General features: G+C 36.0%; 1 protein-coding gene and 1 pseudogene across 1 annotated transcript; both read left to right on the top strand.

Moving 5' to 3' along the window:
- Positions 1-10938: 10938 nt before the first annotated feature.
- LOC132191964 (cytochrome P450 CYP94D108-like) lies at positions 10939-13298 on the top strand. Its single transcript, XM_059607116.2, has 2 exons — positions 10939-11670; positions 12377-13298. Exons 1-2 carry the CDS (start codon positions 10958-10960, stop codon positions 13191-13193), a joined length of 1530 nt encoding a protein of 509 aa, XP_059463099.2. The 5' UTR covers positions 10939-10957; the 3' UTR covers positions 13194-13298.
- Positions 13299-20036: 6738 nt separating this feature from the next.
- On the top strand, positions 20037-23563 carry LOC148583314 (uncharacterized; annotated as a pseudogene).
- The last annotated feature ends 457 nt before the right edge of the window (positions 23564-24020 follow it).

Raw genomic sequence — 24020 nt, 5'->3', positions numbered from 1 at the left:
TTGCAATGGTGAAGCACAAGTGACAAATTATGGAGACAGGTATCAAACGAAGATCCAAAAACAGAAAAATCATCCATAAATACCTCCCAAAATTTTTCCACCATGTCAGAGAAGATAGACATCATACATCTCTGGAATATGGCAGGTGCATTGCATAAGCCGAAAGGCATGCGTCGGTAAGCAAAGGTGCCGAATGGACATGTGAATGTCGTCTTCTCTTGGTCTTGAGGATCAACTGCAACCTGATTATACCCGGAGTAGCCATCTAAGAAGCAATAATAGCTTTGGCCAGCAAGACGCTCCAAAATTTGATCAATGAATGGGAGCGGGAAGTGATCCTTCTGAGTATGAGAATTGAGCTTTTGATAGTCGATGCAGACACGCCATTCCGTGGTTGTGCGCTGTGGAACCAACTCTTCAGCAGAATTCTCCACAACAGTGATGCCAGATTTCTTTGGAATTACTTGAGTGGGGCTCACCCATTTGCTATCTGAAATAGGGTAGATGATGCCTGCATCAAGTAACTTAACTACCTCTTTCATCACTACCTCCTTCATGTTGGGATTCAACCGGTGTTGTGCCTCACGAGAAGGTTGAGCATCTTCTTCCACATGGATCCGGTGCATACAGATAGAGGGGTCGATGCCTTTCAAATCTGCCACGGTCCACCCAATGGCCTCCTTGTACTGCTTTAACACTGCGAGCAGACTGTCCTCTTGGTCTTTTTGTAGGTTGGAAGCAGTGATAATTGGAAGAGTGTTGTTAGACCGAAGAAATGCATACTTGAGTGTTGCGGGCAGGGGCTTCAACTCAAGCTTCGGTGGAGACAGTAGAGATGGAACAGGAGGAATGCTCGATGTCGCAAGTAGGGGCTCCTTTACGACTCTCCATGGGTGAAAATATGCACTAGCTGTTGTTTCGAGCAATTCATGGACCTCTTGCATGTACTGGTCGGTGTTGAATTCTTCAAAGTCGAAGTAATTCAGGCAAGCTTCCACTGGATCCTTAGTTAAGAGACTTGGTAATGAGTCTTCTACATATTCTTCAATGTTGCCCACAAAGAAACACTCATTCTGATCATGAGCATGCTGAAATGCAGTAAAGATATTCAACTGAACCTTCATATTGCGAAATGAGATCTCCATGACTCCAGTTTGACAATTGATACAGGCATTCGTTGTGGCTAAGAAGGGACGCCCAAGAATGACAGGAACCAGCTTCTCAGGATTGGGCATAGACTCGGTATCCAGCACTATAAAGTCAACTCGGAAGAAAAATGTATCCACCTAGATGATCACATCTTCTACAATCCCTCTAGGCTTCTTAATTGATTGATCAGCTAGTTGCAGAATTACTGTGGTGGGCTTCAGCTCCCCTAGGCTGAGCTGCTGATACACTGAATATGGTAGTAAATTCACAACAGCTCCTAGATCTAAGAGTGCCTTATCAATCTCTCTTTTTCCGATGATGCATGAAATTGTAGGAGCCTCGGGGTCCCTTAACTTCGGAGGAGTGTTGTGCTTAATCAGGGAACTCACTTGCTCAGTCAGAAGAACTTTCTTAGGGATGTGGTTTCTGGTCTTCTGCTTTTGAGTACACAAGTCTTAAGGAACTTGGCATAGGCAGGCACTTGTGCAATGGCATCAAGAAGGGGGAGATTGATTTTTACCTGTTTGACCATCTCCATCATTCCTTGTATTTTCTCTCCTTGTTTCCCAAAGTGGGAAGGTGCCTTGAGACATTCTGGGAAAGGGGCCGGTGGCTCATATGGGATCTCTAGAGTGGATGCTGCTGATGACGAAGCCTCATTGCTCACTTGCTTCCTTTTATCTGTAGATTTTGTGCAACCTCCGTGTGTTCATCTTTCTTCTCCTCCACATGATTGTCAACTATTCTACCGCTTCTCAAGGTGGTGATGGCTTAAACTTGCTGATGGTATGAAGTGCCCTCATCTACCATGTAGTGCGCCTTAGGGTTTACCACCGGCTGACTTCGAAGCTTTCCTTCGTCCCTTCTGTTGATGGTGTTGGCAAGTTGTCCGACTTGAGCTTCTAGCTAGGCAATGGATTGGGAAAGTGAGTTGACTATTTCCTCTTGAGATTTGACTGACTGTTTTATCTCCCTGGTCAGCTCATTCATTGCTTTTATCATCCGATCCTCAAAATTAGACTTTGAGGGAGACTGGTAGTGCTGCTGTGGAGGCCGATAAGTGGAATGAGGTTGGTAGGGCTGTCTGTTGGATTGAACTTGATTATGTGGCCCTGGGGCTGGGTTGCCTGAACTTGAATTCTTCCACGAGAAATTTAGATGATTTCTCAACCCAGAGTTGTAGGTATTGGAGTATGGATCATTACCTGGTCTGGAGAAAGCTGCATTAACCTGCTCATGAGCAATGTCAGTATAATTTCCAGTAACAGGGCAGTTATTTACATGATGCATAGGACTGGAACAGAATGAGCATGCTTCTGTGTGTGTGTGAGCAGCATTAGGAGCAAAACCAGCAGTCAACAGAATTTGATCTAGCTTCTTGGTGATAGCCTCAACTACTTGGTTGGCCATGTTTGGAGAATGGCCGGCTTCATACAAACTCTCTGTCTTGAGTGCTTTAGGTGCTGGTGCCCTTCGTCTGGCGGAAACTTGCTGAAGAGAATTGTTACTCAAGTTTTCAAACATAGACCATGCTTCATCTTCGCTTTTCAACATAAATGTCCCCCCACATGATGCATCCACCATTTTTCTATTGGACTCGGTCAGGCCATCATAAAACACTGCACTAGCTGCCATTTTGGGACAGCGTGGTGTGGACATGATCTAAGCAGGCTCTGTAGTCTATCCCAAGTCTCATGGAAATCTTCTCCCTCATACTGGGAGAAGGTAGTAATGACTCTCCTAGTATCATTGGTCATTCCTATGGGAAAGTACTTCTTAAGAAATTCTTGTTGCAATTGAGCCCAAGAAGTGATAGAGTTGGGTGTTAAGGACTGGAACCAATGTTTGGCTTTTTCCTTGAGGGAGAAAGGAAAAGATGCATCCTTAGGGCATCCTCAGTGAATCCATTCATTTTAGTGGTATCACAAGTTGCTTTGAAATCACTGAGGAAGTCATATGGATTTTCAGTACTAAGCCCTAGGAAGGAAAGTAAACTTCGTATAGTGCTGGGCTTAATTTCATAATGGGTTGCTGTAATTTCCGGCAACCGGAGACATGTGGGAGTAGTGTAAGTGGTAGGAAGATAGTGATCTTGCAATGCAACGTGGTTACCGTCTCCCATGGTCTCAGTGGAACGCTCTTCTAGCAAATTAGAGTTCTTTTGGGATCTAATTTGTTGAAGGGTGTGTTCAATTTCAAGGTCGCAAGAAATTAATGAAAAAGACAAAGAACGACGACCTCTTATAAACTAACAGAAATTTAAAAAGAACAGAAAAAAATAAGCTAAAAAAAAAAAGAGAACAAACAAGCTCACAAACGGCCTTAATAGCACTCAGGGTTCTGGATGCAAGCAGCCGCAAGTGCACTTGATCGCACGACAAGGTGCGCTCGAGCGTACTGCCGCAGATGGGTGCGAGCACACAAGGAGAGGCTCGATCGCTGCTAGCCTGGTGCTTGCTGGAGTGTGTCCGTGCGCTCGATCGCACGCGACCTGTGCTCGATCGCAGTCACAGAGAAGGGTAGCTATAGACCTGTTTGAGAATTCTAAAAATAAAAATAAAAATAAAACACAAAAACAGAATTAAAGTTAGCAACGGAAAACAGGAAATCAGATTATTAAGCTAAAATTAATCCTTAAAATTTGACATTAAAACCGTTAAGCAGTCCCCGGCAACGGCGCCAAAAATTGATGTGGTATTTTTGTGTCAAAAAATATCAATAATAAAAATTACCACTCACAATAGTACGAATCCTGTAGGATAGAGCTATATTGAGGGTATCGAACCTCAAGGACTGCAGGGGTTTAATTATCAAAATTAAAAGATCAAAATTAACTTAATTAAAAGAGAGTGATTTGTTTGTGTGAATTTAAAGTGCATAAAATAAATGGAAAATAAAGGAAGTAAATATATGAGAGAGAGAGTAAGGTATTGACTTCATCACAAACCGCACATCAATGGTTAACCATATTTAATTCTAGCAATTCATTCTATGCATGTTATAATTTCAACAAGAAAACATATAAAAATAATCTATACAATCAATGGAATAGCATAACCCATCTTCGGTTGGCACAGACCATCTACCCAAATTACACTAAACTAGGGTATAGTACGGTCCGTCTTTCCTAGGTATGGTCTATCTAACCCTATTGATTGCATGCCAATTAAGAACCATTGTATAACCATCATTCTTATAATCACAGAAAATAAGAATGATTTGAATTCAATAATAGTAAAATAATTTCTAAGACAAGATAAGAATTTTACTTATATTGAATTGGAATTTAAAGAACAACTGCATTTAATATGAAGAACAAAAATCAATTGTAGCAATCCTCAAGGTTATACAATCAACATGCATAAATTGAAGGACTAGAAATTAAATACAATCAAACCATTGTGCTTGGAAAGGGTTACATCAATACCCTACAATTTGGGTTTAGCTGCTCATGATCTAAGCTCCACAGACAATTTACTGAAATTTTAGCTCTAAGAGGCGGTGTGTCTGTTTACAATGTTTAGAGTCCTATTTATAGGGATTTGGAAAACCCTAAAACCCTAGAAATCCTTAGAAAATCGGAAGTCAGTCTCCCAGTCCAATTGGGAGACTGAAAACCAAGCCCAAGTTGGAAAAGGATTGTTGTCGTGCACTGTACGCCCGTGTGCGCTCGATCCGAGATTATGTGCGCTCGACCTTGGCTTTTGTGCACACTAGCGCATTGTACTCGATCCCTGGCCGCAGACGCTCGAGCGCAGGTGCGCTCGATCCCAGGGGTGCTGCGATCGATCCTAGATCCAGTATGCTCAAATTGTTGTCCTTTTAAGCCCAATTTCCAATGGTTTGTCAAATAAGACCTGAAACATAAAAACAAAACAAAATCAAACAAATAACAATGCTAAGGAATTAACATATATAAATTAAGGGGCTTGAATGTGCAACATTCGGCGCTTATCAAAGCTCATGATTCAAAGCGACGACACTCCTGCGACAGTGGCGGCAAGGATGGGCCAGACCATTTCAAAGTATAACCCCGCAGACGTGAAAATATTGTTGGTGAAATGGTGTGATCCCGCTTATCAAGTAGGTCAGTTCAAACTATTTGTGTTTCGTTAAGTGTAATTGTTCGATGGCTTAGCTATTAATAACGTCTACATGTTGTGTTCGTAAGCTTATTGTGTGCACACATACGAGCACGTAATCAAACAATAGGCTTATCGTAGGCTTATTGTTTGAACTTATTGCAGGTAATTATTTCAGGCAAGGCTCATACGCGAGTGAAGGCTTATATCAAGACCCATACAAAGAAATATGGTAGCTGCCCAAATCTAGTGGCCGCAGCGAGAATTGTAAGTGGCAGACACCTTGTCATGAATTTTTATTTATGTATTAACTTATTGAGTCTTAACAATTATATATATAACAATGCTCATGTACAGGCACGGATGGAGGAGTTATTGAAAAATAACCCTACGGAACAGGTAGATGGGCCCCAGGGGACGATTAGGTGGACACTGAATGATGCTTATGTTCAGGCGCATGACAATAAGCCTGAGTATGCGGGTCATGTTCGAGGGGTCAGTAAGAATATTCTGCCTGCACGCGGCACCATCCACTCATACTATACACCGTCCCAAGCACAGTCGTAGAACCATGGCAGGACGATAGTCTCGCGTGAAGAACTTGAAAGAGCCATTGAAGCTGAGAGGGAGAAGCACAGGGAGCAAATGGATGCGAGGCTGGCGTAGCAGAGTGAAGAGATTATTGCAGCAGTGACCGCGCCGGTGACTCAGCAGATGGCTGCTCAGATGACGGCGTATAAGGCCCAGATTCGCAGCCTTGAGGGGTCAGACGTATAGGGTCTGAGCTAGAGGTGACGACTATTAGGAATTTGCAAGATGCAGAGTCCCCAGCCCGAGTGATTGTGAGATCCTCAATTGATAGCCAATTAGGTAACAATATATTCTTATTGTTTCTATTTGAGTAACACGATTATCATACGAAATGAATATCATTTTTAAGGGCTAGTATTTTGTTTGGTAAATAAACTTTGTTCGTATCTAACACAATTGTATATAACACAATTGCAATGTAATATGTGTAGATGGCGTAAGAGTAGAAGCTAAGAACGACGATCACAATGAAATCCAACACCAGACGCTGGCTGGACAGAAGTCTCGTTTGTCAAGACATTATACCCGTCGTTCAAGCACCCCGTGAGTATATATATAATCGAGTAGCATATATATATATATATATATAAACTCAAAATAATCTACTTTGTTGTTCCTTGTTGGTTTGATTGTGATTGGAGGTTTGCATAGTTAATCTTACCATATTTGTTGAAACTATCTCATTAAATAAATGTATATGTAGATGTATATGTGTTTATGCATAGGTTGTGCAAATATGTATATCGAGGTTGTTTATGTGACAATTATTTGATTGTTTTCTCACTTACTTGTACATTGCTCATTTATTAGGAGTTGATAATATTATATCACAAATGTCAATTAGCTGATTGATTGTTTGTTTTATCATTTGCAGTTAGTGCGAAAAAGTCGGGAGATAATGGTCATGATGATGTTCACTCGGCTTTGGTCGGAGTAGTGTTTGTTTAAGGCTTCTGTTTTTTGTATTTGCGTATAACGTTAGTTGTATTGTACTTTACTATTTCCTACATTGATATATATATGTAGTTAGATTATTTGTTGTAGTTGGATTGTGGTTATATTATAGTTGAATTGATAGATATATATATAGTTAGATTATTTGTTGTAGTTGGATTGTGGTTATATTATAGTTGAATTGATAGATATATATATATAGTTAGATTATTTGTTGTAGTTGGATTGTGGTTATATTATAGTTGAATTGATAGATTATTGTGATTATATATTTGATGTTGGATTAATAGATTATTAGATTTTGGATTAAATTATTGAATTGTCATTATATGTAACTCGTATATTAGGTGCCGAGCAAAAAAAATTAAAAAAAAATAATAATAAATAAATAATTTCCTGACAACTTTAGTTATGTGTCAGAATCACAAATAATAAACCTAAGTGTAATCTTATCTCTATCATAGACCTTAGCTTCTTCTTACACCCAGAAATAAATCGATGAGCGTCAACGACAACGACAATGACATGGGTTGCTTTTTTTATTATTATTATTCTAGTGATACTTATTTTATTATTTCTTCGACGAATCAGCAATCAATTGTGAACTCCACGATTCTTGTACAGAAATATCTGACACGTTACCACACAAATAATAAACCTAAGTCTAGTCTTATGACTCTTATCTCTATCATAGACCTTAGCTTCTTTCTTACAGATTGAAACCCAGAAATAATTCTATGATCGTCAACGACAACGACAATGACATGGGTTGCTTTTTTTATTATTATTATTCTAGTGATACTTATTTTATTATTTCTTCGACGAATCAACAATCAATTGTGAACTCCACGATTCTTGTAAGGAAATATCTGACACGTTACCACACAAATAATAAACCTAAGTCTAGTCTTATGACTCTTATCTCTATCATAGACCTTAGCTTCTTTCTTACAGATTGAAACCCAGAAATAAATCTATGATCATCAACAACAACCACAATGACATGGGTTGCTTTTTTTTTTTATTATTATTCTAGTGATACTTATTTTATTATTTCTTCTACGAATCAGCAATCAATTGTGAACTCCACGATTCTTGTAAAGAAATATTTATGTTGCCCGGCATTTAAGTTATGCCAGCTACAAGATCTTTCAACTTCAATATCAACTGTAATCAAAATATATGCTAAATGGCAACCTGGTACAACCATATATGTGCAGTACAAGACTCGGTCAGTTTGATCAACTTTGTAAAATTGTAATTCAACATCCTTGAATCAAGTTTTTGAAACTATAAATGATTTGTTTATGTACTAAAATATTCTGTCTTCTAGATTGCCATTGATTCTCAAACTAAGCAGTAGACAAGTAAGTGAATGAGCCATCAAAGATGTGGACACAAGTTTTAAGAAGGATTGCTTGCTTCAAATTGCCACCATCCAATGCAATGGAGGGAGTCAACATTTTAGTTTTCATCTAATTTGAAACACATAAATAAATTTAAAACATATAAACCATATATATATATATATATATATATATATATATACCCAATCGGCGGAGAAGCTGCAGCCGGAGATGGAGAAACTGAGGCCGGAGAACCACCGGAGACGAAGACAGCAATGGCGAGGACGAATGGAGACATACGGCGTCTAGCCGTTAGAGAGAGAGAGAGAGAGAGAGAGGGCGAGCTGGAGCGGGTGAGTGAGTGAGTGAGTACTGTGAGATGGAGCGGGGGATATGTGCGGCGACGACGGAGGAATGGGTGGCCGGTGGTGAAAAAATGGTTGAGAAGGGAGAAGCTGTGCGAGCTGTGCGCGGGAGGAAGAAAGAAGAGGGAAAAGGAAAGAAAATGAGCTAGCATGGGGATCTGTGGCCAGATCTGAATTCTTGACGTGTCAACATGTGACACGTCAAGAATTTCTGACGTGCCACATGGCACATCAAGAATTTCTGACATGCCACATGTAACACGTCAGAACAAGGCTGACATGCCACATGTGGCATGTCAGAAAAAGGCTAACGGGCCACATGTGACACGTCAATAAGTTCTGACGTACATGTCACATGTGGCACGTCAGAAAATGGCCGATTAATTAAAATAATTACCTAACTTAATTACCATAAATAGCTATATAATTTTAACCTAGCTAATTAATTATGGTAAGCTACTATAATTACGGTAAGTTAACTTACCATAATTAGTCCAATTTTTAATTATAGTAATTACCATAATTAAAACACAACTAATTATATATGGTAAGTACTTAATTATTTAATTGCTAGTTGAGTTTTATAAAACCTGGCTAGCTAGCTACTAATTAACTATTTAATTTTTAAAAAGAAATAAATAAAAAGTGCCTCTTATATCACTTGACATTTTGATAGTCCATGAAAGGTATATTTACCATATATATATATATATATATAGCTAGCTAAAGCTCGCTAATTATTTCAACTAACATATATACGTACCCGAGCTAGCTATATATATATATATATATATATATATATATATATATGTGAAAGGTCTAATTAAACAAGAAGGATTAATTTCGAAGGAAAAATAATCAATGCATGTGGAGGAAACAATAAAATTAATTACAATAATCATTATATACATAGCAATTAAATTTTGTTATTAATTATTAATTGTTATGGATAGAAATTTTCTCAAAACCGTTAGGAAGGAAATTTAAATTAAATTTAATGTGTCTTTTAAATGTTTATAAACACTTGACACTATTTTATGTCGGTTGGAAGATATTTAAATATCTGCATGTCCAATCGTTATTGATCGTTAATTTTTATTAAAACTTTTTTTATCAAATTTTTGTTATTAATTGTTATTAATCGTTAATCATTATTTTGTTATTAATTTTTATTAATCATTAATTTTTTTAAAAAATACATAATTATTATTATTATTTTTTAACGTTTGAAAGAGTGACATGTCAATAAATATTGACATGTCAAAATGACAAGTCAATACTTACTGACGCGTTAAAATGACACGTCAATAAATCTTGACGTGTCAAAATAGCACGTTGATAAATATTGACATGTCAAAATGACAAGTCAATACTTACAGACGCGTTAAAATGATACGTCAATATTTATTGACGTGTATTAGTTTACCACGTCACTATATTAAATTATTTAAATATAATTTTTAAAAATTAAATTAAATTTAAATTTAGCAACGTGGCAATATTTGACACGTTGCTATTTTTTGACGTGTGGAATGTGCCACGTCACTAAATATTGACGTGGCACATTCAATACGTCAAGAAAATAATTATTGACATGCCACTTTTGACACGTCAATAATTATTGACGTGGCAAAAGGTGGCTTACTGTTTGCCACGTCAAAAACAGTCCCTTTTTTTGTAGTGCGTACACAAACTCATTTCTCAGTCTCTCACCATTCATGATGTAAGGCAAAGTCATGATTTTTATTTAGGGAGTCCGAACTTGGTTAAATAAATAAGCACTTAGATATATATAATATATAATCTCTCTATATATATTTGTGGAGTGAGTCTAAACCTACGTGTGTCTATATATATATAGAGAGAGAGAGAGAGAGATCTTTATGTGTGTGCGCATGTTTATGTGCTTACTTTTTTAAAAATAAGTTTATATATCTTTTGCTTTCAAACAGAAAGCGTGATCGAGACATATCCCAAGTTTAAAACTAAGAAGATTTAACATAAGCGTCCATGGGTGAAAAATTATTATTTTTTATAAAAGTTTCAAAAAAAATTGGATTGTCAAAGACAGTCGGAGAATCTATGTAGTTATATTATACAAATGGGACACATATATTGTTTCTACAAGTGTTCCTTCGCTAAAAAATTACACAACCTAGAACATTCCGATCACAAAACTCCATTTTCATTTATCAAAACATGAAATTCATCAACTTGTATTCATATTTTATTGTTTCATTCTAGTTAACCCTTACTGCTATCTACTAACCAAGATACCCTTCTATTCTCTCCGATATATATCCCGTGTTTAATTATTTATATTTTTTAAAAAATTAAAAAATTAAAATATAATATTTTAATTATAAAAATATTAAAATATTAAAATCCTCCAAATCCATTTCTTATATATATACATATATAACGCCAACAAATACTTCACTGCTATCTCTCTCACTCTCTCTTGTCGCCAATGGCTATGGAGCTCTTGTCTTTCCAATCCTTCCTCTTCTTCTTTCTTCTTTCTCTCTATGTCTACCTCCGTTTTAACACTTCCCCAAAGAAACCCATCAACGGCAAAGGCTTCAAAGTCTACCCTCTACTCGGAACACTACCGGAGTTCTTGATGAACCGGCACCGTTTCCTTGACTGGACAACCGAAATTCTCACCAACACCGCCACTAACACCGCCGTATTCCGGCGTCCCGGGAAGCTCCAGGTCGTCATCACCGCCAACCCGTCCAACGTTGAGCACATGCTGAAGACCAACTTCGAGAACTACCCCAAAGGCGAGCGGTTCATAGCGCTTCTCGAAGACTTTCTCGGCCGAGGAATCTTCAACTCCGACGGGGAGCTCTGGAAGGTCCAAAGAAAGACCGCCAGCCACGAGTTCAACACCAAGTCGCTCCGGAGCTTTGTCATGCAGAACGTCACCGTTGAGATCGACACGAGACTGGTTCCCATTTTGGAAAGAGCGTCGGAGACGGCGCGCGTGTTGGATTTGCAGGACATCCTGGAGCGCTTCGCGTTTGACAACGTTTGCAAATTGGCTTTCGACGTCGACCCGGGTTGTCTTGGCGGTGACGGCACCGCTGGGGCCGACTTCATGCGGGCTTTCGAGAACGCCGCCACGCTTAGCTCCGGGAGATTCATGTACGCCATCCCCATTTGGGGAAAGCTTAAAAGGTAATTAATTTAATTTTCAAAAATATCGGGTTAATAATTTGTTTATATTTTTTTAATTAGTAAGGATAATATCTAGTTAGTTCCAGTGAAAGAGTATTTTTGTTTCTTTAAAAAGTAAAAAGACAAAAATTATTATAACTAATAAGATATTATCCAATTAAAATGAACTAAAAATAATCTTGTTCCTTTTTATTATTATTATTCTCTTAAAAATTTAATAAATTAATTATTAAATTTGTGAGACTTATAATCTAGTTAGTTATAGTAGAGGTGTATTTTTTTTCTCTCGTGTTAATTCACTTTTTGTCTCTTTAAAAAGTGAAAAGACAAAAATACAATTTAACTATAACTAATTGGATATTATCTAATTCAAATGAACTGAAAATTATTATTTTTTTTTTTTTTTTATGTTCTCTTATAAATTTAATAAATTAATTATTAAATTTGTGAGACCAATAATTTAGTTAGTTATATTTGAGGTATATTTTGTCCTTTAAAAAGTAAAAAGACAAATATATTTTTTTAATATCAATTTAAATGAACCGGAGATGATCATGTTCCGCATAAACACACGAATCTAATAATTAATTTATAAAATGAAATGAAAAGCAGGAGAAAAAATATGGACACAAATTAATAATTATTTGTCATTAAATTATATTATAATGACAAATTAATTTAATGTTGTTGATTTATATTATAACAGGTTTCTCAACGTTGGATCAGAGCGAAAGCTAAAAGAAGCAATCAGAACCGTCCACGAATTCGCGGATGAGATGATACGGTCTAGAAGGAAGCAAAAGACCGAAAAAGAAGAAGACCTGCTGTCCCGGTTTATGGCAAAGGAAGAAAACTCGCCCGAATTTCTCCGAGATATCGTGATAAGCTTCATTCTCGCGGGACGGGACACGACCTCGTCGGCTTTGAGCTGGTTCTTTTGGCTCTTATCGTCGAAACCGGAGGCGGAGCGAAACATATTGACGGAGCTGGAAAACATCCGAGTCCGTAACGGGAAAAATACGAGCGATGCATTTAGTTTTGACGAGTTCCGAGAGATGCATTATCTGCATGCGGCGATATCGGAAGCGATAAGGCTGTACCCGCCAGTACCGGTGGATAGCAAAGCGTCCCTGAAGGACGATATAATGCCGGACGGGACGTTTGTGGGGAAGGATTGGCTTGTGACGTATCACACGTATGCGATGGGGAGAATGGAGAGCATCTGGGGGAAGAATTGCCGGGAGTTTTTGCCGGAAAGATGGATGGAAAACGGACTGTGTCGGCAGGAGAGCCCGTTTCGGTTTCCGGTTTTCAATGGCGGGCCGAGATTTTGCCTGGGGAAAGACATGGCGTATATTCAGATGAAGTCGATTGTAGCTTCAGTGATAGAGCGGTTTGAGATTGAGGTGGTGGAGAAGAAGGAGAAGGGCCCACAGCACTTGTTGTCGTTGACTTTGAGGATGAATGGTGGGTTACCCGTGAAGCTGAGGAAGAGATGTGTCGATGCCACACCCACTAATTAATCTACATGTGTTTTTTTTAATAAATAATACAGAAATCATATGTAACATAAAATAATGTTCAATCTTGCATGTTGTAATATATTAATGCTTTAATTGTTGTTTTAATTCGATTTTGTGCAAAATAATTTTTATATTTTTAAATATTTAGTGCCATAGAAAATAATAATTAATAGTAGATGAGTAATGTTATGTTCTATCTTTTTATTTTTCTAAAAAAATTTTAAAGTTGATGTAACTTTTAAAATCACAATTAAATTTTAGATGAATCATACTTGAATTTTAATCTAATAATAATTTTGAAAGGCACATCAACTTTAAGATAATTGTAAGATGATAAAAAGATGATACCTACCATTACTCATAGTAGAGAATATAAACATTTAATGAATAAAATAAAAAATAAAAAATAAAAAATAAAAAAGAAAGGGGGGGAACATTTAATTGATTTATGCCGAATATTTGTCCTCTACGAAAAAGGAACAAAGATTTCTCCACCTCATGTATCTATAAAAGGGTACCTTGTACTTTTGCTCACATCCTTTTTATTGTTGGCTTTAGCTAAAGAGAAGTACTAGAGAGTTAGAAAATTTTCAAATTGAGATGGTAGATGGTCAGTCGCAAATAATGGAAAGAGAATTGCATTTTTTTAAATTCTGGACTCATTTGTTTGGCTCTCTATTACTTCTCTTAGCTAAAAACTTAAAATGAGGCTCGAGTAAAACTATTATTACAGTTCTGAAATGTTGTTTTTAAGGGTGGGTATTAGTTCAATTCGATTAGGTAAAATCATTATTGGTTGGTTAATCGAAATTGTCGGTTAAATTGGTTAATTCACCAATTTTATTTCCATAACAAATTATTTCAAAATTTTTGGTTAATTTCCTTTGGTTAACCATGGGCTTTTTTAATTAGGCCAATGCTATTTTTAAATGGGCCAAAAATTCATTATTTTGGAGGCCCAAATTATTATTTTTTGGCTAAAATAACTTATTGAACATAAGATGTAAATAATAAGAATATAAGATGGAAAAAAACTTACTAAATACATTCAACAAAATCACTTCATAAATTCCATCCGTCAAAGCCTTAATCTGTGTCAAATTTGACAGTTCGGTTCAGTTTGGTTATGCATATTTCAGTTTGGTTCGGTTCGATTAACTGATAACAAAAATTTTATATCAATTAACCGAATCGAACCGATGTCGGTATAAAAAATCCATACCGATTTCGACTCGCATAAGTCGGATATGGTTAATTTCAGTTTGGTCGTAATCGGTACGCGGTCGGTAAACGGTTAATTTGTCCACCCCTGGTTGTTTTTTATTATATATATATATATATTAGCTACTAATTTTTTAATACAAATTTTAATAGATAATTTACTACACTCAAATTTTTTTTTACCTATTATTTCTCAATATTATTTTATTTTATTTTATTTTTAATGTGCATTTTAAATGTTTATAAACACTTGACACTATTTTATATCGGTTGGAAGATATTTAAATATCTGCATGTCCAATTGTTATTAATCATTAATTTTTATTAAAACTTTTTTTATCAAATTTTTGTTATTAATTGTTATTAATCGTTAATTTTTAAAAAAAATACATAATTTTTTTAATTATTTTTTAACGTGTGAAAGAATGACACGTCAATACATATTGACGTGTCAAAATGACACGTCAATATTTATTGACGTTTTAAAATGACACGTCGATATTTATTGACGTGTATTAGTTTACCACGTCACTATATTAAATTATTTAAATATAATTTTTTAAAATTAAATTGAATTTAAATTTAGCAACGTGGCAATATTGCTAAATTATTTGACATGTTGCTATTTTTTGACATATAGAATGTGCTACATCACTAAATATTGACGTGATACATTCAACACGTCAAGAAAATAATTATTGACGTGCCACTTTTGACACGTCAATAATTATTGACATGGCAAAAGGTGGATTACTGTTTGCCACGTCAAAAATAGTCCTTTTTTTTTTTAGTGTGTACACAAACTCATTTCTCAGCCTCTCACCATTCATGATGTAAGGAAAAATCATGATTTTTTATTTAGGGAGTCCGAACTTGGTTAAATAAATAAGCACTTAGATATATATAATATATAATCTCTCTATATATATTTGTGTAGTTAGTCTAAACCTACGTGTCTATATATATATATAGAGAGAGAGAGAGAGAGAGAGAGATCTCTTTATGTGTGTGCGCATGTTTATGTGCTTAGTTTTTTAAAAATAAGTTTATTTATCTTTTGCTTTCGAAAGCGTGATCGAGAAATATCCCAAGTTTAAAACTAAAAAGATTTAACATAAGCGTCAATGGGTGAAAAATTATTATTTTTTATAAAAGTTTCAAAAAAAAAACACTACAAAAAAATAGATGTTTTTTGACGTGGCAAACAGTAACTTATGTTTGCCACGTCAAAAACTTTTAGACATGTCAAAAAAAATATTGTTGACGTGTATTCTTTTAACACGTCAAAAAGTTTTGACGTGTCAATTCCACATGTCAAACTTTTTGACGTGTCAAATTAACACGTCAAAAGTTTTTGACGTGTCGATTCCACACGTCAAAAACTTTTTTTTTATTAAAAAAAAATTAACATTAATTTTGATATAAACAAATATGCATTAAAAAACACTTAATGTTAATTGGCATAAAAAATTAATTTTTATTGTCATTAGTATAAATTATAGTTTATTATCATTAGTATAAATTACATAGTATATATATATATATCACATGCGTGCCAATTAATATATAAATATATGCATGCATAATCATTCTATATATATATTGTGTACCAATTAATATAATTATTACATGCAAGCATATAATTCAACCATTTCATTAATATTAATTTGATCATATATATATATATATATATATATATATATATATATATATATGTATTATATATCATGCATACATAAATCGATCAGTCTAGTAATATTAATATGATAGCTAGCCATATTATTTTTAAAAGAATATATAAAACATACTTGATACATTTATTTTATAAGACTCTCAAACCTCACATGAACTCGACAAACACAACATATGTGGTCGGTCAGTTAATACATCTAATTATCTATACATCTAGAATATTAATTTATTTATTCTCTAATTAATTGTAATTGGATAGAGTAAATATATGATAGAGTAAATATAATTTTAATAAAATTAAAATAAATATAATTTATAATAATTTAAATAACATAATATATATAATTATTTATTATAAGTTTTTGACGTGCCATGTGTGGCACGTCAAAAACTTTTGACGTGTCATGCATGGCACGTCAAAAAAATATAAATTTTAATTTTATATATATGTATATATATATATATATATATATATATCAAAAGTAATTTTAATTTTGATATAAAAAAATATGTATTAAAAAACAATTAATGTTAATTGGCATAAAAAAATTAATTTTGATTGGATAGGCAAATTATAGTTTATCATATTAGTATAAATTACTTGGTATATATGTATGCGTGCATATATATATATCATGCATACATAAATCGATCAGTCTAGTAATATTAATATGCTAGCTAGCCATATTATTTTAAAAAAAATATATAAAACATACTTGATACATTTATTTTATAAGATCCGCAAACCTCACATGAATTCGACAAACACAACATATGTGGTCGGTCAGTTGATACATCTAATTATCTATACATCTAGAATATTAATTTATTTATTTTCTAATTAATTGTAATTGGATAGAGTAAATATAATTTTAATAAAATTAAAATAAATATAATTTATAATAATTTAAATAACATAATATATATAATTATTTATTATAAGTTTTTGACATGCAATGTGTGGCACGTCAAAAAGTTTTGACGTGTCATGCATGGCACGTCAATTTACACTATGGCACGTCAAAAAAATATAAATATAAATTTTATATATATGTATATATATATATATATATATATATATATCAAAAGTAATTTTAATTTTGATATAAAAAAATATGTATTAAAAAACAATTAATGTTAATTGGAATAAAAAAATTAATTATCCTATGCATGCATAATCATTTTATATATATACCAATTAATATAATTATCACATGCATGCATATAATCAACAATTACATTAATATTAATTTGAACATGATATTATCATGCATAATGCAGTATAGTAATATTAATATATATGATAGCAATATTAATTTTAAAAAAATATATAAGACATATCGAATACATTTATTTAATATGACCTGCAAACATCATATGAACTTGGCCAACACAAGATATGTGGTCGGTGATTAGATTATTGAGCCCTGATTAAAAAGTATATTTAATTATCTATACATCTATAATATTATTGTATTTATTATCTAATTAGTTTTAAGTATAAGATGAAAAAATTATATAATAGAACAAAGATAATTTTAATAGAAATTATATGATATAGTAAAAATAATTTTAATAAAATTAAAATAAATATAATTTTAAATTTTATAGATAAATAAAAAAAAATAAAAAAAAAAGATAAAATAAATATGTTTTTGACGTGCCACATGGCACGTCAAAAGCTCCTGACGTGCCACATGTGGCACGTCAAGAACCTTCTTGACGTGCCATGTGGCACGTCAAGACCTGCCCTCGGGAAGGCGCATGCGCAGTTGGCTGCGCCTTCCCCTACCTGCTACCTACAATTTTTTTCTTTTCTTTTCTTTTTCTTTCTGCTTTTTCCTGCATGTTTCTTCCCTCCCATTTCTTTCTCTCCCCCGCCCAACTCCTCCACTTGCAACTTTCTTCCGCCATTTTTTTTTTCTCCATCAGCCGGGCCGGTCACCTCCGCAGCATTTGTCTCACCCGCGTCCTCTCAGCCAGCCCGGCCATTTTCTCGCTTTTTCACATGGTGTTTCTCTCTCTCGGTGGTTCTCTCTCTCGCCGGCGCACGTCACCGCCGTTGCTCCCTCCGGCGACCACGACCTCAAGCTCCAAAGGCCCTCTCACACTCTCACTCGTTCTCCGACTCAAAAATCAGGTATATATATATATATTCCTGATTTAATATATATATATATATATATATATATATATATATATATATATATGTATGTGAGTAATTTATTCATTTATTTACTTGTTTCACATGTTTGGTTTGTATATGGTGAGAATATTGTTTAATGTATTTCCATGCATGCATGTACAATTACGTACCTTAATAGTTTGAAATTATGTTTTTTTGGGAAATTTTGCATTTGGATGTAGACCCATATTTTGTGTAGGTTTTGCTTGTGCACCTTATCATAACCAAAAAAAAAAAAACATCTACAATAATTAATAAGGGCATATCTATTTTGGTCGATCGTTAATTAATGTTTATATTTTGAAAATTTAGAATAATTAAGTATGTAAATGCTAAGATGCGTAAGTACAAAGTAAAAAACAACTAACATTAGAAGCTGAATTTATTTTATATACACTTCCCATACAAATGCATAAATGCTATAATAAACGAAAAAAGGAAACCCAACATTTAACCTAATTAGCTATATGTAATTTATTTAAGGTCCCCATATATATGTAATTTATTTAGGGTGCCCATATGTAAAAAAAATTAATTTAGTTCTTAAAAATTTATATTATGTAAATGTCATAAAAAATGATAACAAAACAATTGCAGCAAATAAGATAGCTACATTTATTTTATCAAGGATCCCCATGTGCCACGTCAAATGTTTTTAAAATTGAACCTTAATTTTTTTTAGGTTTTGCATATTTAGATTATGTAGATGTTATAAGTAAAATTCAATGTATGTGTTTGTTTGTTAAAAGTGAAAATAAAAAAATTGAAACGATGTACTTAAAGAACCACAAAAAAAAAAAAAAAAAAAAAATCTAATTAAGTAACTTAGATTTATTTTATTCAATTAGGGTTCCAGTAGCTAAAGCTATGGACAAGAGTTGGATGACAAAGTCTAGGGGTACGAGGGAATACAGAGACGAGTGTAGATCATTCGTGGACTTTGCAGTTAGGAACTGTACAATTCCTGATGGAAAAATTCACTGCCCCTGTAAGGTGTGTCGTAATAAGCAGCGCCACCCGCCGGATTTGGTATTTGACCACTTGACAGGGGGTAAGAGAATAATGATTGCATACAGAACCTAGTATTATCACGGGAAGAAGCCTGTTCGGGCTCCTGTTGCAGTCTCTACGTCGACTACCACGAACACAGATTAGGGTTTAGGCACAGCACAGGGTCAAAACATGCAGTAAATCTTGCGTGATCTATTCGGCATGCACGGTGTCATGGAAGATAATTGTGAGCCTGAAGTTGCGGTGTAGGGGAATGAAGAAACTGTGAATGAAGAAGCCGATGATGGTGACGTACTAAAGTACACTAACTTGCTTAAGAAGGCAGAGAAGCCACTTCATGATGGTACCAAACATAGCAAGCTTAGTGCTATTGTACATCTGTACAACTTGAAGTGTGTTGGCGGACTTAGTAACGCAATATTTTCATATTTTCTTGAGTTCATCAATCATTTGCTGCCTCCTAGTGATGAAGCTTTGCCGGTTAATATATATGAGGCAAAAAAGTTTCTAAGGGACATGGGCCTCGGGTATGAGAAGATCCTGGCGTGTCCTAACAATTGTATGTTATTCTGGAAGAACAATAAGATTTGGATACATGTACTGTTTGTGGAGTATCTAAGTGAAAGGATGAAATTCAGTTGGATGAGGATGGGCAACCCATCTCATCGAGTAAGAAACGCCCGGTCAAGGTGTTGCGGTGGTTTCCACCCATACCACGACTACAGAGATTGTTTATGTCAGAGCATACTGCTCCTTATATGAGGTGGCATGCAGAAGGCCGGACTAAGGACGGTGTATTGAGGCATCCGGCCGATGGTGAAGCATGGAGGGCATTCGATAATTTGCATCCAGACTTTTTGGCAGACAGCAAGAACGTCAGGCTTGGACTAACCTCGGATGGATTTAATCCATTCGGGAACATGACCACATCCCATAGCACTTGGCCTGTAATGCTTGTACCGTATAACTTGCCTCCTTGGACGTGCATGAAACAAACTTCATTTATACTATCCCTGATAATCCCGGGCCCAAAGTCACCTGGAATAGATCTAGATGTCTACCTACGACCCTTAATTGAGGAGTTACAGGAATTATGGACTGTAGGTGTACGCACATTTGACGTGTCCTAAAAAAAGAACTTTGTGCTACGAGCCCAGTTGATGTGGACAATTAATGACTTCCCGGCATACGCAGATTTGTCTGGGTGGCCTAACAGGGGTGAGAAGGCATGTCCCTGCTGTATGTACTCGACGAAGTCCAGGCGGTTAAAATACGGTAGGAAATTTTGTTATATGGGGTACAGGCGATACTTGCCCATTGATCATCCGTGGATGAGGAATAGAATAACATTTGACGGCAAACAAGAATTTGAATGTGCCCCAGATGTGTCAAGTGGAGATGAAATTCTTAGACAATTACAAGATATGGCATATGGAGATGAGAATGCTGGTAAGGCAAGGGCAGATAAGAAGAAAAAAGACAAGAAACGGAAGAAGAGTGGGCCGACAGAAAGAGAAGGCGATACTGCTAACGTATTGTGGAAGAAAAAAAGTGTTTTCTTTAGGTTGCCGTATTGGAAAGATAATCTATTGCGGCACAACCTTGATGTCATGCACATTGAGAAAAATGTGATGAACAACATTCTTGGCACAATACTAGACATTCCAGACAAAACGAAGGACAACATCAAAACCCGCACAGACTTGCAAGAAATGGGGTTGAGACATACGTTTCATCCGTACACGGGCGAGGATGGTCAAACATATATGCCCGCAGCTTGTCACACGATGTCTAAGGACGAGAAAACACATTTTTTGAAAGTGCTTCGAAATGTAAGGGTGCCGGACGGATATGCTTCGAATATCTCTCGATGTGTACGACTTAGTGATCGTATGATATTCGGTTTGAAGAGCCATGATAGTCACGTAATTATGCAACAACTTCTTCCTATTGCATTGCGTGGATCATTGCCAGGAAACGTGGTTAGACCACTTATCGGGATGTCTGCATTCTTCAGGGGCATATGTTCAACTTCATTGACACAAGATGATATGGACCGATTAGAGGGTGACATTTATATTACTTTGTGCCAGATGGAAAGGGTCTTCCCCCCAAGTTTTTTTACTGTGATGGTTCACTTGGTCGTGCATCTTGTCCGTGAATGCCGACTTGGTGGACCGGTACAATATAGGTAGATGTATCCGGCAGAGAGGTAAAATAACTTTACCAATATTCATATTTATTATTTTTTATCCGATATAAACCCGTCACTACCTGTAATGAATGAATTATGATCATATGTAGAAGCCTTGGGGTGTTCAAATCTAATGTCCGCAATAAAGCGGCTCCAGAGGGCTGCATTGCGGAGGGCTACATAGCAACGGAGTTGGTGGTGTTCTGCTCAAGGTATCTAGATCACGCACCAACATTTCACAATAGGACTGTAAGAAACCCGGATGGTTCAAAGGGGGCGGGAACACGAGTCATGCTTGACCGTGTCACATTGACACAAATTCACCGATACATTATGTTTAACTCGAATGAGTTCCTTCAACTACGAACGTAAGTTGTGTTAGTAGTTGTGAATTATAATATAATTTAAACATTGTATTGTAGGGTGCACATGGATATACTTAGGCAATCATGCGATAGGGGGCGAACGATGGAGGATTAGTTGGAAACCCAACATCATGCGCTGTTCTTCGATTGGTATCGTGACTACGTAAGGCTACCGTGATGTTTAACTATTACAGACTCATAATATTTAGTTATTGGTTCATAACAACTAACAAAACTAACTTTCTTATGGTCAATTGTACGTATGTGCTAACAGGTTGATCGATTGGACGATCGACAAATGAAGGAATTAGGTGACAAACTGGTAATGCATTATAGAGGGCCGAAGGCCACAACGACCAGATATAACAGATATGTGGTTAACGGAAAGCTGTTTCGGACTATTGCATTCGATGCTGGAAAGAGGACCCAGAACAGCGGGGTGTGTGTGCCAACAGTTGATGGCGAAACGTACTATGGGAAGTTGACGGAAATAATTGAGGTGGAGTACTTTGACAGGACCAAGTATGTTTTGTTCAAGTACGATTGGGCGGACAACACAAGGGACAGGGGGTACAAAGTAGACGAGTATGGCATACTGCTTGTCAACTTCAAAAACCTTGTCCACCGGGGCCTGAAAATTATTGATGAGCCGTATGTGCTAACGTCACAAGTTGACCAAGTCTTTTACGTCCAAGATAAAAGGGAACCTGATTGGGCTTGTGTTGTAAGAACTAAACCTAGAAATGTATACGACGTTGGCCAACGTGAAGGTTCTGATGATGAAAGTGTCAACTACCACGAGTGTGAGCCGCTCCTATTGACCAGCAACAATGCCGTGGATCCGCAGGATGACATTGACTACATCCGACAAGACTTAGATCCGTATGTGATTTAAAAAAATTTAAAACTTTAATAATATATATCGTTCACATTATTTTGACGTATTTAATGTTATTCTTTCTACATTGATTGGTTATTATGGTGAATTTTTTATCTATTATATACATAATTAATTGAGTATATTATGTGTTTTGCAGGTTGACATGAGTACGCAGGGGAAGAGTAGACGACGGGGGTCCGTACAGATAGACGACCAGGGGTATAGACCCTTACTTCTTGAGCATGGGGAAGGGTCTCAGCCGGTTCCCTATCACACGGAGGCCGCATATAATCTTGGTACTCCATATCCTACTATGAGCGAGCTGGGTGTATATGCACATGGTGAGGTAGAGAGGATGTTTCCCCCCGAGTTGAACACGGGTATCCCATACAGTGAGCCATCGCAGCCACATGACAGCGAGACATAATACTATGGGGAGCATGTGGATGATGGCTCAGGTGACTTGGAGGCCGATGATCCTCTAGAAGTGTTGGGTGTTCGACAACTCCGGACAATAAGTAAGTATATATGCTTAAAAAACTCATTTTGAATATATATAAAATTTATGTAGTTACTATTAAATTTCAAATAATTAACATTTGCAATTATTAATGTGTTAGGTATCAGGGGAGACGGGAGCACCCAATTTCAGGTGGTGGACATCCCAGAATCGAACAAGAAGTGGGAGGTCCCCCTGGCCAAAAAATCGTCTGCGAGTACAATAAGGCGTGGCAGCCCGTAGGATTTAGCAGGATGAAATTTAGAAGGGAGGCTGACAACGTCATAAGGGCCGGGACTTATGTTAGACTCCGGGATGAATGAGAGCATGTACATCCCCGTGCGAAGGAAGATGTATGGGACACCCTGATGGTATGGTTAAATTTTTTATCATATTTTCGCACATGTATTTCAATATTATAAACGTTAATGTGTGCAATTATACGCCTAATTTGTTCGACTTATATATGCAGACTTAGTTCTACATGCCGCCTGAGTACGATCTTGAGGCGATTAAAAGGGACGCCTTCAAAGATATGGGCACGAAGCTGAAGAGTTGGAGACACTCTGTAAAACGCTCATTAAAAATCCAAGCGGGCGATACTCCAGACTCAGTGAAGGCGAGAATGGGTGAAGCTGCCGTCAGGAAATACGATGTCGAGGACTTGAATGTCTTGTTGGCGAGATGGTGCGACCCGAAAAATCAGGTAGGTCCGGAGTGTTTTCAGCAATTACAAGCTTCAAAATATTTTATGAATGACATATATAGAAGTTATTTTTT

The sequence above is a fragment of the Corylus avellana genome, chromosome 10, assembly GCF_965113065.1.
Source record: "Corylus avellana chromosome 10, dhCorAvel1.hap1.2, whole genome shotgun sequence".
Taxonomy (NCBI): domain Eukaryota; kingdom Viridiplantae; phylum Streptophyta; class Magnoliopsida; order Fagales; family Betulaceae; genus Corylus; species Corylus avellana.
The sequence above is the reverse complement of the archived record's forward strand: the minus strand, read 5'-3'. Positions and strand labels throughout refer to the sequence as shown.

Coding starts and splice junctions, on each gene's coding strand:
- LOC132191964 (XM_059607116.2), top strand. CDS start 10,958: ATGGCTATGGAGCTCTTGTCTTTCCAATCCTTCCTCTTCTTCTTTCTT. Junction 11,671..12,376: donor ATTTGGGGAAAGCTTAAAAG/GTAATTAATTTA, acceptor ATATTATAACAG/GTTTCTCAACGTTGGATCAG.